This window comes from Mesoplodon bidens (assembly GCF_964165515.1).
Source record: "Mesoplodon bidens genome assembly, chromosome: 19".
NCBI lineage: Eukaryota > Metazoa > Chordata > Mammalia > Artiodactyla > Ziphiidae > Mesoplodon > Mesoplodon bidens.
The window spans coordinates 55,016,538-55,034,329 of record NC_138179.1 but is presented as its reverse complement, the minus strand read 5'-3'; the positions used below and the strand labels follow the sequence as shown (position 1 = coordinate 55,034,329).

The 17,792-nt window shown below is 44.2% G+C and overlaps 1 protein-coding gene across 2 annotated transcripts; it reads right to left on the bottom strand.

The window, feature by feature from the left end:
• Window positions 1–1,825: 1,825 nt before the first annotated feature.
• On the bottom strand, window positions 1,826–4,704 carry ATP5MC1 (ATP synthase membrane subunit c locus 1). 2 transcript variants are annotated; one of them, XM_081219317.1, is made up of 5 exons: window positions 4,571–4,704; window positions 3,939–3,986; window positions 2,947–3,024; window positions 2,364–2,542; window positions 1,826–2,043 (listed from the first exon to the last, which is right to left on the bottom strand). In XM_081219317.1, the coding sequence occupies exons 2-5, from the start codon at window positions 3,975–3,977 to the stop codon at window positions 1,929–1,931; spliced, it is 411 nt and encodes a 136-aa protein (XP_081075443.1). In that variant the 5' UTR covers window positions 3,978–3,986; window positions 4,571–4,704; the 3' UTR covers window positions 1,826–1,928. The 2 variants fall into 2 exon arrangements, with proteins under 2 accessions (XP_081075443.1, XP_081075442.1); XM_081219316.1 differs by having other exon boundaries at window positions 4,501–4,625.
• Window positions 4,705–17,792: the final 13,088 nt, after the last annotated feature.

Sequence of the window (17,792 nt, the reverse complement as noted above, 5' to 3'; positions counted from 1 at the left end):
CATGTCACTGAATCTTGCATGAGTCAGCACAGTGATTAGAACACAGGTTCTGGAGTTTGAATCCCAGCTTTACTAACCAGCCGTATGACCTTCACAGGGTTCCTCACCTCTCTGAATCTCCCTCATTTTCCTTACCTATAGAATGACTTATTTCATAGGGAGGTTGAAGTTATTCATTGAAAATGCTTACCACCATGCCTGACATACAAGTGCTCAAATGTTAGCTCATGTTATTACAACCAACACTAGCCTCCTTGCTTTTCCTCTTCTATAGCACATAGCTTCTCTACCCACGTATTCAATAACGTATGGCATTGTTCAGTATTGTTTCCACTCTTGATTTTTCAGCATTCCCCAGGACTCCTAGGAGGATGCTTAACACCTAAATACCTGCATAACTATCTTTATTTATTTATTTTTGGCTGCGGTGGGTCTTCATTGTTGCGTGCGGGCTTTCTCTAGTTGCGGCGAGTGGGGGCTACTCTGTTGTAGTGTGCGGGCTCCCCATTGTGGTGGCTTCTCTTGTTGCGGAATATGGGCTCTAGGCGTGCGGGCTTCAGTCGTTGCAGCACGCGGGCTCAGTAGTTGCTGCTCGCGGGCTCTAGAGCGCAGGCTCAGTAGTTGTGGCGCACGGGCTTAGCGGCTCCGTGGCATGTGGAATCTTCCCGGACCAGGGCTTGCACCGGTGTCCCCTGCATTGGCAGGCGGATTCTTAGCCACTACGCCACCAGGGAAGTCCCATAACTGTCTTTAAGTTGCACTAAATTGAATCCGTCCTTATTGACTCACATCTTTTGGGGTTTTAACCCTACTAGCTGCCCTTCTCTTGGAAGGTGTCAAAAATTATTAGAAATTTTGTTTTGGTTTCACTAGCTCAGAGCTTTGCAAAAAGTTGAAGTATCGGGTTTTCAAAAAATGGGTCCCATATTTGAGACAGACCATGCCTACTAACACCCCCGAGTTCATTCTGTGGATGTATCAGCTTAGCTTTCTCTTACCTGGGTTATCAGTCCCACATCAGGCCAAGTGGGGGGCACCCGCTGGGCACAGACTGAGAGCACAGGATGATACCGTGAGGAGCTCTCTAAGCAATTCAGTAGTTGGTTCACTACCCCGTACCCCCGCAGACACCCTTTTCATCCCTAGCAAAGCTAAGATTGTAAATTCTCCAAGAACACAGACCATGTCCCTCATCTGCTTTATTCAAGAACATTTAGGCACTCTAAGAAAGGAAATGAAACTTACAGGTGTAGCTAAGTGCAGGGAGGTGGAGGCCCACCTCCAACTCTAACATGCTATGCAACTTCTTTGGGACGAAGTTTCCCTATCTGTGCCACCTTAATTGTGTGGCCAAAATGAAAACAGATGGCACAGCACAGCAGGTGAAGGTTTAGGCTGGCCCGAGGTGTGTGTGGGGGGGAATCTCCAATGCTGCCACTTTCCAGCTCTGTGATGATGGACAAGTTATTTTGCTTCCCTAAGCCTCAGTTCCCTCATTTGCAGAACAGGTATAATAACTGCACTTACAATTCATAGTGTTGCTGAGGTAAAAAATGCAAAACACTTGGTAAAGAGCTTGGTGCAAATTAAGCCCCTCAAAAATGTTACATATTATTACAGTAAATTTGAAGGGAAAAAAGCACCAATTATCATTAGTCAAATCCGTGTTCCCTCCTGTGGGAGATGTTATTACAGTCATGGCAGTGCTACTTCTCAGCCCTGAGGAGTTCCTGATCACCAGTGGCTGACCCAATCCCACTTCCTCGTCCCACCTTTCTATGAAGGCCCTCCCCAAGGGCAAAGGACAGAGGCGCAGGCATATGAGTTTAGAGAAACATTGTGTTTAATGGTAAAGCTTAGCATACTCTAGCACCAGGCACGGCCTGGAGTCGAAGCAGCAGGGGTGGATAGGTGACCTCCATGGAGCCTCACATGGCAAAGAGGATGAGGAAGGCGACCATCAAACAGAAGAGCCCCATAGCCTCAGACAGGGCAAAGCCCAGAATGGCGTAGGAGAAGAGCTGCTGCTTCAGAGACGGGTTCCTGCCGGGGACAGAGACAGGGAAAGGAAGGGGTGAGGGTGTGGGTCATGGGTGGTGGTGGAGGACTCAAGTAGGTTAGGTGAATGGAGAGTGCTGAAACTGGGAGAGGGCCTCGCTTGCATATATCCTGGGGATTGGACAGGCAAGCAGAGTACCAACACGGTAAGTTGAAGTGAGCCAGATTGGAAACTTATATTTAAATTCTGAGAAAACAGGAGGTAGATGAAATCAACACAAAGCTAGAAGGATGTCTTCCTGAGGTTTCCTCCAAATAAGATGGAATTTATAGTAGAAGATGCTCTAGGCCACCCCACAACTTACCTGGCATAGCCAATAATCAAACTGCCAAACACTGTTCCAATGCCGGCCCCTGAACCAGCCACACCAACTGTGGCAGCCCCAGCACCAATAAACTTGGCCGCCGTGTCAATGTCCCGGGAGACAACACTGGTCCGGAACTCCCGCCTGGCCACCTGGAGTGGGACACTGCTGTAGGAAGGCTAGAAGGGGCGGGAGAGAGAGGGAAGTAGAGAAGGAAAGAGAGGAAGAAGGGAGATAGTGAGGCTCAAGGACAGGTGGCTGACTCCACCCCTCACCCCACCCACCTGAGCTCGGAAATTGTTGGCAAGCTCTTAGCAAGTACAGAACGCTCAGACTGCAGAGCGTGCTTGGAATTAGTCTTAGGGTCCGTTTCCAGACAGGACTAGGGAAATTTCGTGGGCTTCATGAAAACCCAATTTCACTTTTGCAAGTTTGTCACCTACAATGCTCACCTTGAGGTACTTAGAACTATTAAAGCACCACAGATTCTCTGACTCTCCTCCCACTATGGCCTAAAGGCAAGTGAACAAACTTAAAGGAACGTAGTCTGGGGAAATTCTTAAGAGGGCCCAATCTCCTTTACCTGTTCAGATGGGATCTCTGGCCTACTCAGGAAGCAGGCAGACACAGGCCTGCTCAGACCCCTGGTACAAGAGCGGATCTATAAAATCAGAAAGACACATTTCTCCAAATCAGGCAAGAAATCAAAACAAAACAAAAAATCCCCCTAACTGCTGAGCTTCAGTCAAAAATGACTACAAATATTATAAATAAAACAAGTCCAAGGTATTTCAAGGTCAATTAATGTATTACTGTTGCTACCACGTATGCCCACACCAGAGACAGCTGTCCTGAGACCCTGGTGTAGTCAGCAGTGGCAACCCTTCCATTTAAAACTGGGTAACAAAGTTCACTTCTATGAGCACAGCCCTTAATCAATATCCCAGAACGGGGAAAAAAAAACCCAAAAAAAAACCCACACACTAACATCAAACCAAGTACAGGAAGGCTTTGTACCCAGACCACCAAAGGAATGAGAAGGGGAAAATCTTATTTTGCTAAAACTGTAGTCACTGTTACACACCCTGAATGGAGTGAGCCAGTAAGCCTGGTGAGGCTCCTGAAACAGTTACCTCAGCAGAGACTCCTGTAACAAGGCTCTCTTGAACTATTTCAAGAAATATAACGTAGCAGTTGTGTAACTTGGTCGAACATCAGAATCACCTGGGGAGTTCTAAAACAAAATACAAATGCATGGATTCCACTCCCATAGGGTGCAGCCTGGGCATCAGGATTTTTAAAAGCTCCCCAGATGATTCCAATGTACAGCCAATGTTGAAAATCACTGTTTCAATGGGCTAACTATGGCCAAGTCAGACTGGGGGTAAAGGTCAGATCCAGACTCTGACCACATTCCAAAGCCAAGATCGCTTGGTTTACAGGGGTCAACTGCATCCATCCTACTGCTTCGCTAAAGGGGCAACATCATCAGAATGCCAAGCTCCTCTCAGTTCATTCATTAAACACTGATGGTTCCCACACCTGGCGCTAGAGCACCCGGGAGCCGCAGCTTACCAGAGCAGGAGGAATGAGTAGTGCCCCGGTGGTCTGCATTTTTTCGGTCTGCAGAGGAAAAAAAAAAAATCCACTGACAGCCTGGTTGTTTGCTTACAGTCGCGACCCTCGGTCGCGTCCCCTTCACCCCGCCCGTCCTCCCTGGACCACGCTCTTCCTCGAACCATGCCCCAGCTGAGGAGACCATTAGAGGTCAGAGGGACAGCGCAAATTCCCTCTCCACCACTTTCAGCGCGGCAGGTCTGCAAAGGAAGGTCACGGAGATCGGAAGTAAAGGAAGGAGGCCCGAGCCCCAGCAGGGAAATGATACCCAAAGAGGATGATCTGCCGGGAAGACTGGGGAGGCAGAAACTAGGCAGGTGCCGTTTAGGGTCCTGCCCATTTCACACAGCAGTCCACGGCCCGCCTCAGCCGGGACAGTAGATTGCTCATTACCGTTGGTAACTAACATTAATTGTTAAGGTTACAGACGGCCATTGCCTTTCCCGGCCCTAGGGGCAAATGCCCCACCACACAACCCAGCCACATCCCTGCCGATTGCTGGCTTTCGGCCCCAGGTCACCTGCACTCCCACTGCCCTGCTGCCCCTGCTCGGAACACAGCGCTCGCCCGGCTCAAGGTGACTGACTCACCTCCGGGCTTTAGCTCTAGGACTCAGCGCTCAGCTCCCCGGCCCACGTGTCCGGGGGTCCCCCCACTCTCATTGGCCGCAATCCCCCCGCGCCCTCATTGGTTAACATCCTCGAGTCCTCCTTTCTTATTGGTCTTCCGCAGCTTCTTCCTCTCTCTCCACAGGAGCTTCGTGGCAGTTCCCGCCTCCGGGCGGGCAAAGGCGGGGTTTTCCTCCGAGATCTGGCTTCCGATTGGCCGATCCCTGAAGGGCTCGATCACAGAGTCGGCTTGACTCAGAGGTTCTATAACCTCCCGCACAAAATGGCGGCCAAGGTGGAAAGCAGCAGAAAAAGGCGTGGGAGAGATGACCGGTCGCCTTACGCAGACAGACACATGACCTTGGACCTTAGCCTTCATTCGAGCGCTCGGGCCCTGAGGCGCGTTGCATGTTGGGATTTGTAGTCGGGTCAGAGGCCCTAAGGGAGGCTGAGATCCCGCGAGACGTTTCTCCCCAGGCTGGGAGAGCCAATGCCTTTGCAGCAACTCCCGCCCTAGTGTTTTGTGGGAGGCTTGCTTCCGCCAAGAAGCGTAAAGGCTACCTGCCTCCATGTAAGCTCGCTAGTGGGCGAGCGCAGCTTTGTGGGCCTCTGCCAGTGTTGAGCAGCCATGAGCTAGCAACCAGTAGTTTGTTTGCTTGTTTTTTAAAAGTATTTTTGTATTGTTAAAAACAACATTCCAAGGACAAAACACGTAACACCCTGATAGAGAAACGAGCAAAGGATGGGAAACAGGCAGAAGAAATATAAATTGAAGGGAAGAATCTTAAACTAAATTCTACAAAGAAATAGAAGTTTAAACTCAACTTTTCTCACTAAATCAAAAAGCAGAGTTCTTTTTACTAATGTGAGCCAGGCACTTAGGTGCTGCTGCTGAGAAGTATGAATTAGAACATTTCTTGAAAGTGATTTGGTAACGTTTGTTGAAAGGTTTTGAATGGTCCATCCTCTCTGACTCAGAAGTTCTCGAGGAATTGAGAGCCTTTAAACTCTCTATCCTCTTTGACCCAGAATGTCACTCATAGAAATCGGTCTTGAAGAAAAAAACCAGAAATGCAAAGATTCTCTTCAAAGGATGTACATTGCAGAATTTGTTGAAGTTGGAAACAAGTAAATGGTAAACGGTTAAATAAACTGTGATATTTTCACTTGATGAAATAAGCAGATATTGTAAATTTCCTTCCTTCCTCCCCTTTCTTTCTTTCTTTTTTTTTCAGCTTAAGTAATAAAAATTTATTAAGAATTCCTGGGGTGGTGGTTGTGGCTTCCCAACCTAAAGAGAGGAACAACCAACACTAGGAAATCACTGAGAAATCACAGAGTCCCAACACCCCTGGCCAACATAGGGAGGAAAGTCATTCCCCTGAAAATGGGTCAGTTCTCATTATTCCAAGAAGTGTTGGGAGGACAGATGCTGAGGAGACCATCACATGTTGCTGGGGGCAGGGTGGGTGTGTGCTGGACCCCGAACTCGCTCCTCAAAAACCAGGGGAGAAACAGATCCACTTCTTCTCTGGGAGCCGAGTTCTGGGTCACCAGGCTTATTTCTTACCCTTGATGAGGTTTTCACTTCCCTGGGTGTAGGGAAGTGACCTACACTTCATGCTGTAGGTTCAGCACAAGGCTGTCAGCAGTGAGATAGATACGATTCTGTGATGTGGCAATTGTCTTGGAGGTGTTCTGTGCTCCCCAGATCTTGTGCAGTTTTAATGTAGTCTGGGTTCTTGCTCAGTGCTTCTTCGAGGTGAGCATGGTGGGTTCAACAAGACCAAGTCTCAATCCCTGATCCCACCCTTACTACCCCCCTCACGCCAGCCATCCTCTGGGCTCTCAGATCCAAGGTTGCATTAAGGTGGCTCGTGCTTAGCCCTACTTTGGTCCCTACCTGTGAACCCTCCCTGTGGGCAGCTGCCAGGAACAGGAGGTAGCATGAGAAACTGAGGCAAGGCCAGTAAAACCATGTTTCTGGTTTTATGTTGTTGTTTTTTTTTGCGGTACGCGGGCCTCTCACTGTTGTGGCCTCTCCCGCTGCGGAGCACAGGCTCCGGACGCGCAGGCTCGGCGGCCATGGCTCACGGGCCCAGCCACTCCGCGGCATGTGGGGTCTTCCCGGACTGGGGCACGAACCCGTATCCCCTGCATTGGCAGGCGGACTCTCAACCACTGCGCCACCAGGGAAGCCCTGGTTTTATGTTTTATATTGAGAAAATTTTCATGATGTAAGACAAATTTTGAAGATTTAAATGCAGAGCTGTATAGCATTGTGAAAAAAATGGAAAAAAGATTAAAAAGAAAATAAAACAATATTAATAGTTAATTCAGTATGGTATAATAAGGATTTATATTTTTATGAGTATGTATTAGTTTTTTTGGTTGTGTTGGGTGTTCGTTGCTGCACGGGCGGGCTTTCTCTAGTTGCGGTGAGCAGGGGCTACTCTTTGTTGCAGTGCGCAGGCTTCTCATTGTGGTGGCTTCTCTTGTTGCAGAGCATGGGCTCTAGGCGTGCGGGATTCAGTAGTTGTGGCATGCAGGCTCAGTAGTTGTGGCTTGCAGGCTCTAGAGCGCAGGCTCAGTAGTTGTGGTGCATGGGCTTAGTTGCTCTGTGGCATGTAGGATCTTCCTGGACCAGAGCTCGAACCTGTGTCCCCTGCATTAGCAGGCAGTTTCTTAACCACTGCGCCACCAGGGAAGTCCCCTGGCAGGCAGATTCTTAACCACTGTGCCCCCAGGGAAGTCCCTGTATAATATTTATAATAGCAATATATTAACAATTATGCTAATCTGGAAAGTCTGAACTTTGGACTCAGAAAAAATATTTTAAGATTGAGATTTAAGGTATCCTGTTGGAATGGTACAATGGAAAGAATGTGGAGTTTTGAAATCACACAGACTTGAGTTCCTATCATGGCTCTATCATATAACTAGATATGTCTGTCTCTGAGCAGATTACTACATCCCTTTTGGCTTTAGTGTAATAAGCTACCATTTACTGAGGCCTCACCATATGGCAAACATTGGATTAGGTGCATTCACCTGTTATATGATTTAAGCTTGACAACAGCTTTTTAAGTGGATATTATTATCCCCATTTTACAGATTACCCCCATGTTACAGAGCATCTTTTTTCCAGTTTGGCATCTTTGGTAAGAGGTAAAGTCAGTATGTGGACCCAGGTCGGTCTGGGTCCAAAGTGCTTAACCATCAGCTCTTGAGTCTCCCTAAAACTGGGGAACCTGTAAAACAGGGTTAATACTACTTACCTTATAGAAATATGAGATAAAATAAATGCCAGGCATAGGTTGGTGTTTGGTGAATAGTCCCTGTCTGTTACTACTCTAGGACAAGTTATGTTTTCGTGTGGAAATCCCTAACTTTGTCTACGTGTTTTAATTTTCTTTTTCACATCCATATTTGTCACATAGCTCTTCTCCTAGCTTAACTTCAACATTGTCAAGTTTATCCTGTGACCTGCTGGAACTCAGGTATTTCAGTGCCATATTTAGGACATGAATTTTGGAGTTAAATAAGCAGGATTCAAATCCTGGCAATGCCACTTACTGCTGTGTGGTTTGGGGCAAGGCTCTTAACCTCTCTAGTGCTCCATCATCACCTATAAAAAGGAGATACCCCTTTTTCAACAGAATTGTTAGGAGTAAATGAGATAGTACATGTAGAGGTGCTCCTTTAATTACTGAAGTAAAAAGTACTGGTAAACCAGGAGAGGCTGTGGGAGGTGGAAGGAGGTTAGGAAACCTCAAACCCAGACCTGACATCTTGGGGGTTGTACTAGCTGGCTTGGAGGAGACCCAAAAACTTCTGTGGGAACTCTGAGAGGATTCCTGAGTAGGCAAAAAAGCTTTTTTCTTATGGTTACAAAATGATTTATTAGAGATCTATTTTCTTGTTGAGGTATAGTTGACTTATAATGTTGTGTTAGTTTCAGGTGTACAGCACAATGATTCGGTCATATATGTATATAATGTATATATTCTTTTTCAGATTCTTTTCTCCTATAGATTATTACAAAATATTGGGTATAGTTCCCTGTGCTATATAGTAGGTCTTTGTTGGTTATCTATTTTGGTTTGTATATGTTAATCCCAAACTCCTAGTTTATCCCTCCTCCCTACTTTACCCTTTGGCAACCATAAGTTTGTTCTCTATCTGTGGGTCTCTTCATGCTTTGTAAATAAGTTCATTTGTATGGCAAAAAAGCTTTTGATGAAGGTGGCAAAGGGCAAACTTGTGGATAATAATACCAGCAGGTCCCTCTTTCCAAAGGCATTTCTGACTCCTCAAATCTACCTCTTCCACCCAGAGTCGTATCTCAGATCGTCTCGCTTTTCCTCTTCCTTTTCACTCTTCCTTTAGGAATTCAGTTTCACTCTTCCTTTAGGAATTCAGTTCAACAAACATTTTTGATCACCTAACAGCTCCAAGCAGTGCACTTGGTGCTGGGGGTACACAGATGAATAGAACCAGTTTCCACACTAAGGAAACTCAGTTAACAAGAAAATAAATAGGCAAATAAATACTAAGAACTAGTATCTTAATGAGCACTACAAGAAAACTTCCTGCAAAGTACAGAGAAGGGAGGTGGAGAGAACCAAGGAAGAACTTTTTGGAAAAAAATTCTGGGCTGAGCTTTGAGGAGAAACATATGTTAGCTAGATATATCAAGGGAGAGAGTGAGAATGGATGAAGATACTCCAGGCAGAGTGAATGAGATGTAGAAACCCAGGAGAGTTGGTGTGGCCAATTTTAGACTGATCAGTCATGGCCATGGGACAGCAGAAATATGACGGCTATACGCCATTTCGGGCAATATGGCCAGACTAAGTATTCTGAAAATCCTCCTGCCACATCCTGCCACAACACCTAAAAATGCTACATAAATATAGCACACATATTTTAAAATGCATAGCCTTGTTTCTGACAGCTAAAAGAAAATATATTCTATATTATACCCAAATTACCAATTTCCCACAGTCTGAAAAAAATACCTCCTCTGCCAAATGACCCAGGTGGTGATGATATATTCTGTAACAACAATAGTAACAAATATAAAGGAAGGTTTTTTTTTTTGGGTGGGGGGAGCTTTGGGCTTAGATTATTCATGGTGATAAATCCTAGCTTTTAAGTGCATAGCTGAGCTCACAAGAAAGTAACAAGAGTCCCTAAGGACCCAAAAGAAAGAGAGAACATAAAATTAGAGCAGTAAACATGTAATATTAAACTGAAGCTGCCATGACTGGGAATATAGTGGGATAGGGAAAGGGGTATCAGTGGCACCAATTAAGTGGCTTGACTTTTAATCGCCCATGGGGACAGAAGGATTTGGGGTCTGTATAAAATAAGGAATTAAAATTGAAATTTCCAGATAAACCTAAGATCCTCAAAAGGCTACACCCTTTGAAGGGTGGACTTCAAATGTGGACTATTATCCACAGGGAGGTAACAGTGAAGCTTGTGTGCCTATTCCTGGCTCTCAGTGGGAAAAGAAAAACAAACAAACAAAAACTTTCCTGAGAATTTATAGTGACAGGACTATATCTTGGGTTTTGGATTCAAATCCATACCCTGGGTCCAGGAATGTCCAGGCTAAGGAACTGATATTGAAAGCCATTCTAGACAGGGGATGTCCCTGGAATGAAACAATGTAAAACTCCTCTGGACCCATGCAGAATTCTCACCATAACTGAAACGTAATCTCCATAAAGAAACAATCCACAATGAGCGAGGACCAGCAAACATAACAAACAGCAAGAATTTCAGATAACGCAATATTCAGATTGCAACTCAACTATAAAAGAGGCAGTAAAGTGTAGTGATTAAGAATAAACCCAGACTGCCAGGCATTCTAGTCAAGGCATTCTACTTACTATCCAGGTGATCTCGGGCAAGGTGACTAAGTTCTCTGTGCCTCCATTTCCTTATACAGGGTTGTTATGAGGATTAAATGAATTAATATTTATAAAGCACCTAGAACAGTGCTTGGCAAATAGTGTCACAGATGCATTTGTTATTATTTAAAACTAAGTATGCTTACAATGATTAGGAACATAAGAAAAAATCAAGATGGTATAAAAAAGAGCTTGCAGATTTGAAAAGAAATAAATGGGAGGTGAGAGGGATAAATTAGGAGTGATCAAAAACATATTAAGTGCTGTTAAGTGATCAAAAACATATACACACTACAATATATATAAAATAGGTAACCAACAAAGACCTACTACTGTATAGCATAGGGAACTATACTCAATATTTTATAATAACCTATAAGGGAAAAGAATATATATATACATATGACTGAATCACTGTGCTGTACACCTGAAACTAACACAACACTGTAAATCAACTATACTTCAGTAAAAAGAAAAAATAAGTAAATAATAAATGAATAAATAAATAATAAAAAAGAAATGAACAAAGAAAAAGAAATAAATGAAACAAAAAATGAAAAATAGGGCTTCCCTGGTGGCGCAGTGGTTGAGAGTCCGCCTGCCGATGCAGGGGACATGGGTTTGTGCCCCTGTCCAGGAAGATCCCACATGCTGCGGAGCGGCTGGGCCTGTGAGCCATGGCTGCTGAACCTGCGCGTCCGGAGCCTGTGCTCCGCAATGGGAGAGGCCACAACAGTGAGAGGCCCGCGTACCAAAAAAAAAAAAGAAAAATATAGTACTTGAAGTTAAGAAAAAACTTAATGGATAGGTTAAACAAAAGATTAACGAGAGCTGAAGGAAAAGTTAGCAAACTGGAAAACAGGTTTGAGAAAATTATTCATATTGAAGCACAAAGAAATAAAAGATCAAAAATATGAAAAGGAGGTTAAGGGCCATGGAGGGTAAAATGAGAGCTAACATCCACCTAATTAGAATATTAGAGGGAGAGAACAGAGAGAATGGGAAATAATAAATATTGAAATATAATGGTTGAGACGTTTACAGACTGATAAAAAACATGAATCCTATAGTTTAGAAGTCTCAACAAATCCCAAGTAAGATAGCTATAAAAAAAGAAAAATCCCATTTTCCGTTTTAGTCAAACTACAGACCACTCTACAAAGAGAAGATATTAAAAGTTACCACAAAGAAAAACAATTTGTCTACAATAGAAAGTTTCACTGAGAAGGTAATATTTGAAAAAGTATTGAAAGAGGGGCAATAAGGTATGAGGATATCTGGGGGAAACATGTTCCAGGCAGAAAGAACAGCAAGTGCTGCGGAAGAAGAATGATTAACACATTCTAGGAATAGGCAAGTTTGAATAGAGAGGAGGGAGCAAGAAGGAGTATCACTGGAGATGTAATCAGAGAGATACTGGTGGGGGGAGAGGAGGGCTTGTAAATGTTAGCTTTATAAGAATTTTGACTTTTACTCTGAATGAAATGGTGACTCATTAGAGGGTTTTGAGTACAGGAGTGACATAGTCTGACTTCTGTTTTAAAAGGGTAATTCTGAGAAAATAGTACTGACCAGGATAGGCAGGGACCCCAGTTGGAGGTTATTGTAATAATCTAGATGAGAGATGATGTGGCTTGGACAAAGATGGTAGCAGTGGAAGTGGTAAGAAATGATAGGATTCTGGTTTTATTTTAAAAGTAGAGACAACAATTGCTATTAATGAATGATGAGAATGAGAGAATGAGAGCAATTAAGAATGACTCCATGGTTTGTATCTTGAAGAGCTGGAATAATGGAGTTGGCATTAACTGAGATAAGGTTTGACTATGTTTAGAGCAGGATTTTTTTGGGAAAGTGGGATTAGGATTTCAATTTTACCATATTAAGTTTGAGGTGACTGTTATACATTCAAGTGAGGACAAAAAGTAGGCATTTGAATATATGAGTCTGGGGTCCAGGAGAAGTATGGGCTTGAAATATGTATTTGGAAGTCATCAGTATGTAGTTAGAATTTATCACACCTAGACACATCAGAGCCAAACTGTCAAAAGACAAAGACAAAGAGAGAAACTTCAAAGCAGCAAGAGAAAAATGACTGATCATGGACAAGGGAATCCTCAATAAGATCAACAGCTGATTTCTTACCATAAAGTATGGAGACCAGAAGGTAGTGGGATGACATATTCAAAGTGCTGAAAGAGAGATCCAGTGGTTAGGATTCTGTGCTTTCACTGCCAAGGTGTAGATTCAGTCCCTGGTCGGGGAACTAAGATCTCACAAGCTGCATGGCATGGCCAAAACAAACAAACAAACCAACCCTGTTAGCCAGGAATTCTATATATAGCAAAAATATCCTTCAAAAACCATAGAAGAGGGCTTCCCTGGTGGTGCAGTGGTTGATATAATGTTTTCATTTTATTATTTTTGCATATCTACATTTTCTAATTTTCTACAATGTTTGTGTATTTCTTCTAAAATGATAGGTTATTTTAAAACATAATAGAAAAAACTGAAAATGAGAAAAAATAAGAGAATGGGAGGAGAGGACTAAATATCATTCTTTTGAGGAATTTTGCTGTAAAGGAAAACAGAGAAATCAGGCTGTAGCTAGAGGAGGAAGTGGGATCAAGTGAGTTTTTTTTTTTAATCTTACTCTTTTTTTTCTGGCCACACAGCACGTGGGAGCTTAGTTCCCTGATCAGGGATCGAACCCACGTCCCTTGCACTGGAAGTGTGGAGTCTTAACCACTGGACCGCCAGGGAAGTCCTGTGAATTTTTTTTTAAATAGAAAAAATAGTAATATAATTTTATGCTGATTGGAACAAACCAACAAAGATGGAAAAAACTGATGATAAAAGAGAGAAAAGTGAGGACTTCTGAAACAATGCTCTTAAGTAGCCAAAAGGAGCTGGCTTTAGATAACTATATATTGATGTCAAGCACAATATCCTTTAAAGCAAAAAGCACTACTGCAGAAAAGAGGATCATATGTACATTAATAAAGGGTTCAGGGCTTCCCTGGTGACACAGTGGTCGAGAATCCGCCTGCCAATGCAGGGGACACGGGTTCGTACCCCGGTCCGGGAAGATCCCCCGTGCCACGGAGTGGCTGGGCCTGTGAGCCATGGTCGCTGAGCCTGCGCATCCAGAGCCTGTGCTCCGTCCTCAATGGGAGAGGCCACAGCAGTGAGAGGCCCGCGTATCACACACACAAAAAAAGGGTTCAGTTCATGAAGAGAACATAATAATTCTAAAGTGTATGCATCTAGGGCTTCCCTGGTGGTGCAGTGGTTAAGAGTCTGCATGCCAATGCAGGGGACACGGGTTCGAGCCCTGGTCCTCCAGGAAGATCCCACATGCTGTGGAGCACCTAAGCCTGTGTGCCACAACTACTGAGCCCACGTGCCACAACTACTGAAGCCCGCATGCCTAGAGCCTGTGCTCCTTAACAAGAGAAGCCACCGCAGTGAGAAGCTGGCGCAATACTTCTCAACAACAAAGAGTAGCTCCCACATGCCGCAACCAGAGAAAGACCATGTGCAGCAACGAAGACACAGCCAAAACAAAATAAACAAAATAAATAAATAAATAAAATAAAGTGTATGCATCTAATAACATGCATATAAAGTGAACATTGACATAATTATAAGGGGAAATTCAGAAATTCAGCATCATGTTGGGAGATAATGCATCTCTGTCAGTAACTGACAGACCTACAGACCAATAATGAACCAGGATATAGAAGATTTGAATGACACAATTAACTCCCTTCGTTAAGTGAACGTATATAGAACTCTGCACTCAGCAATTAAAGAGTACACATTCTTTTCAAGCACACATGGAACACTTATTGACCACTTACTAAATAACAAAACAAGCTTCAATAAATACCAAAGAATCAATGTCACACAGACCACATTCTCTGACCACAATGTAATTAAATGAGAAATCAAAACATTACAAAACATGCATTTAGACATAAAGAAACCTTTCAAATGTGACCGTTGGGGTCCATATCAAGAATTGAAGGCCTTGGGCTTCCCTGGTGGCGCAGTGGTTGAGAGTCCGCCTGCCGATGCAGGGGACACGGGTTCGTGTCCCGGTCTGGGAGGATCCCACATGCCGCGGAGTGGCTGGGTCCGTGAGCCATGACCGCTGAGCCTTGCGCGTCCGGAGCCTGTGCTCCGCAACGGGAGAGGCCACAACAGTGAGAGGCCCGCGTACCACAAAAAAAAAAAAAAAAAAAAAAAAAAAGAATTGAAGGCCAGTAACTAGAGAAGAGGAAGTGAAGACCCCCATGAGCCAGGCAGATACCTTGAAAAGTCTCCACTACATTCTAAGCCCCATCCCCCCCACCCTTCTCCCAGTACAGCCTAAGATGAGCCCTCTAAGCATGACCCAACCACTTCAAGAATAACCACTACTCACCTTCTTCCCAAAGCTAAAATCATCTGTGTCTAGCTAGTAGCCAGAGGCACCATAATGAGGCAGCTATTCTCCAAGTGTGTTACCTCCCACTGAGGTCTATCTAATCTTCTAGTTCAGGTTCGATCTTACCTTGGTGTGGCTCCACATCGTCCTGTTATTTACGGACTAAACAATAGATAGAGCCCCACCTTGTGTACACTTGGGCTTCCTTCCATGCAGCAGAGGTCTCAGATGGTGCAAGGATCAGGACAGATTCATGGACACTTGGTTCATTTATGCAGGTGCAGTGCCAAGACCTTTTTGAGCACTAGACTGATTGCATTCCATTTTGTCCATAACTTAGACCTTCAGTTTAAGGATCTCAGTCATTATCTTTGCACAAAATTCTTCCACTTTCTAGCTCAATGCCTCCCTCTCTCTTATGATTGAAAAAAAAAAAAGTCAAATGGTACAATTTATTTTTTAAATCAGTTTTGCATCTCCCAGCATTTTGCTGACCAAGACGCGTTCATCTAAATTTACTGAATTTTTTCTAACACAAAGTATTCCTAAACATCTATGCTCACATTAGCATCAATTATAAGGTACATTTCCCTACATATTACTGACCATACAAAATCCCAATTTTAATTCTGATTAGTAGTACCTACCAGTAACGACTACTCATATGCAATAGTGGGAAAGGAAAAAAAAAAGGACAGTCACATTTGTTATTCTTAAGAAAAGGGTTTAGTGGGAAGCCTCTATGAAAGTACCATACTTGGCCACTGGTCCAGGGACTGTGCTGTATCTTGCTGAACAAGTCTGTATAGGTAAATGATGCAACAGCAAATCTCATGGGCATCATGGTATAACTCACTTCTTGAGCAGTGGAGTGACTTCCTTGGTCCCTATGATCTACCTGCTTGGAGGACTTCCTTTATATTGATATAACCAGCATCCTTCAGGACTGCTTCACAGAGGACCAATGGGTAGGGTCTCCTCTAGGGAGCCATCTGCTTCCTATTATTGCTGGTATCCTTTTTATGAGGTTTGGGACCGAGTCTTCCTGTAACATTGGTTTAAGAAAATTTCAGGCCTCTGTTTGCCAGCATTACTTTTTTTTTTCTGGTACTACAATTCCCATAAAATTTTGGTGACCTGAGCATTTCCTTTGGGAGTTCTCTGCTAAAAAGTCCAAACTAAGAATCTTGTCTTTCTTTGATAATATCCAGGCCTGGTGAAGATTCAGAGCTGGGCCTGCCTAGGGGTTTCTGCTCAGCTATGCCAATTCTCCAATTCATGCTTTAGCTTCAGGGTATGGATGGTGAATAATGAGGGTGGAGGTGTCTGACGTGCTCCTCTAATCTGCCTTCGAAGGTCAGTCATCCCTGCAACCGCGCATTCCACAACCATGGGCAAGTTCTCTTAAGAAGGGAGGCAATTTCACATTTGTCCAGCAGAGGGGGCTCAGTGAAAGATGGTTTGGAGAGATCTGAGGTTTGGTGGTGGGTTTTTTGGTTTTTTTTTTCAACAAAGCTGTTTTCTCTTACACCCTACATTCGATCCCAGGAAACCATGCTGGTTCTGCTTTCAAAATTCGTCCAGGATCTGACCACTTAATCACACCTCCAATGGTACCGCTCTAGCCTGAACCGCCTTCATTCTCTCATCTGGGTTACTGCAGAGACCTCCGAACACTTGCCCTGCTTTACTTGCTTCCTTATCATCTATCCTCATCCGACCCAGCAGCCAGAGAGATCCTTTAAGATGTAAGTATACTGTGTCACTCCTCTGCTCAAAATCCTGCAATGGCTTTCTCATTTCTCTCAGAGTAAAAGCCCAAACTCCATCCCACTGAGTCCCCCACTACCTGTCTGACCTGTCCTACAAGTCCCCGCACCCCATACCCCGCTCCAGCCCCCTTAGCCTTTTGGCTGTTGCTTGAACTCCCAGGCATATTCTTGCTCTTCCCCTTTTACATCCAGGTAACTCACTCCCTAGTTTCTTTCATGTCTTCACTCAAATCTTGCCTTTTCAGCGAGGCTTGCCCTGACCTCTCTATTTAAAATGGCAACCACCATTTCCCTATTCGCGCTCCAAATTTCTTAGCCTGCTCTATTTCCTCCACGGTACTCAGCACCTTCTAACATACTGTTCTGTACTGACTGTTACAAACAAATGTATTTGTTATGTTTACTATTTATCATCTTTCTCCCTCCTACATGAGCTCCTTGAAGGCAGGGATGTTCATTCACTGTGCTTAGAATAGTACCTGGCCCAGAGTAGGTGCTCAACAAATACCTGTTGACTGAATGAATCGATCAACACCTTCATTCCAACAGCGAAGATCTTACAGTTTCTCTAATCAATGCTCTAACTTCATTCCTGGGTGTGGGGAGGTGTAGAGAATCAGAAAATCTGACACAGCAATTCAGCAAGATTCAAGACTAATTTGTTTGTTTGTTTGTTTTTAATTTTCCGTATTTATTTTCTTTAATTTATTTTTTTTGGCTGTGTTGGGTCTTCTCTTTGCTGTGCGTGGGCTTTCTCTAGTTGCGGCGAGTTGGGGGGGTGCTGCTCTTCGTTGCAGTGTGTGGGCTTCGCATTGTGGTGGCTCCTCTTGTTGCGGAGCACGGGCTCTAGATGTGCGGGCTTCAGTAGTTGTGGCGCGCGGGCTCAGTAGTTGTGGCTTGCAGGCTCTAGAGCGCAGGCTCAGTAGTTGTGGCGCACGGGCTTAGCTGCTCCGCGGCATGTGGGATCTTCCAGGGCTCGAACCCGTGTTGCCTGCATTGGCAGGCAGATTCTTAACCACTGCGCCACCAGGGAAGCCCAAGGCTAATTTCTTAAAAAATTTTTATTGAAGTATAGTTGA